The sequence below is a fragment of the Egretta garzetta genome, unplaced genomic scaffold, assembly GCF_000687185.1.
Source record: "Egretta garzetta isolate BGI_Z169 unplaced genomic scaffold, ASM68718v1 scaffold868, whole genome shotgun sequence".
NCBI lineage: Eukaryota > Metazoa > Chordata > Aves > Pelecaniformes > Ardeidae > Egretta > Egretta garzetta.
In genome coordinates, this window is record NW_009260507.1 from 46,989 (window position 1) to 47,237 (window position 249).

At 67.9% G+C, this 249-nt stretch overlaps 1 protein-coding gene across 1 annotated transcript in view; it reads right to left on the reverse strand.

Annotated features, from left to right (window-relative positions):
• Positions 1 to 249, reverse strand: part of LOC104131410 (collagen alpha-1(I) chain) — a gene marked incomplete at its 5' end in the record, with an annotated part of 39,663 nt that overhangs the window by 12,949 nt on the left and 26,465 nt on the right. Inside the window, 1 exon segment of the mRNA XM_035900131.1 lies at positions 73 to 244. Within this exon segment, the coding sequence (XP_035756024.1) occupies positions 73 to 244 (172 nt within the window).

Sequence of the window (249 nt, forward strand, 5' to 3'; positions counted from 1 at the left end):
CGGGGCAGGGCCGGCCCCGCTGCTCGCCGGGCACCACCGGCGCCGGGATGGGCCGGGAGGCCGGGACGGTACCGTCGGTGTCGGGACAGATCGGGCAGCACTCTCCGAAGGGGATCTCGGCGTTGGGGCAGTCGGAGGTGTCCTCGCAGATCACCTCGTCGCAGAGGATGTTGCCGCTGTCGCAGACGCAGATCTGGCAGGGTTCGGGTTTCCAGACATCCTTGTCGTTGTACGTTAGCCCATCCTGTA